This window comes from Eurypyga helias, unplaced genomic scaffold, assembly GCF_000690775.1.
Source record: "Eurypyga helias isolate BGI_N326 unplaced genomic scaffold, ASM69077v1 scaffold2862, whole genome shotgun sequence".
In the NCBI taxonomy this organism is placed as follows: domain Eukaryota; kingdom Metazoa; phylum Chordata; class Aves; order Eurypygiformes; family Eurypygidae; genus Eurypyga; species Eurypyga helias.
The window spans coordinates 1-620 of NW_010236410.1; the positions used below are offsets into that span (position 1 = coordinate 1).

The 620-nt window shown below is 49.8% G+C and overlaps 1 protein-coding gene across 1 annotated transcript in view; it reads left to right on the plus strand.

Annotated features, from left to right (window-relative positions):
- Positions 1-216: 216 nt before the first annotated feature.
- Positions 217-620, plus strand: part of MDFIC (MyoD family inhibitor domain containing) — a 46573-nt gene continuing 46169 nt past the window's right edge. Inside the window, exon 1 of the mRNA XM_010147050.1 lies at positions 217-307. Coding sequence (XP_010145352.1) covers positions 217-307 — 91 coding nt within the window. The remainder of the gene's footprint in view (positions 308-620) is intronic.

Genomic DNA, 620 nt, shown 5'->3' on the forward strand with positions numbered 1-620 from the left:
GCTCGCCGTGGGGGGCGGGCGACGTGCCCGCCGCCGCGCCGCAAAGTTGCCGCCGCTTCGTTTGCTGTCCCTCCTCGATCCTTCACCCCCCAGCCGCGAGTTTTCTGCGTAAAATCCATTAACGAGCCCTTTCATTTGCTTGTTCCTTCAGGGTCGCGCGCTAGTTTTGTTGGCGGGGGGTGCAGGCTCTTGATCGCTCGGTGAGAGAGCTGGCAGATGTCCCAAGTGAGAGAACCTCTTCCTCCGGGGCCTGAAGGGCCAGAGCAAGCTCCGACTGAAAACAGCTCTTTGATCTCTCTCCCTCGAGGTAAGTTGCTTTAAAGTTTCTCTGTAATTGTTGCGCCTTTTATTTGAATGATACATATACTGATTTGTTTTGTGGGTTTTTAACCCCTCTTTCCCCTCCCCTCCCGACCTCCCCTCTTTGGTGTAACTCCAAAACAGTTTCACTTCCACCTCTTTATTGTTTTAAGCAGAAATTGCTATGTAGAAAAAAAGATGTATTGATGTCAGCACCGGTTCTCAGTACTTGAAAACCTGCAGTCATTCAGAGGCAGATGATGCTCCTTAAAAATGGCTTTCTTGTTTCTCAGCTTTGTGTTTGTGTTTAGAAGCTCTTT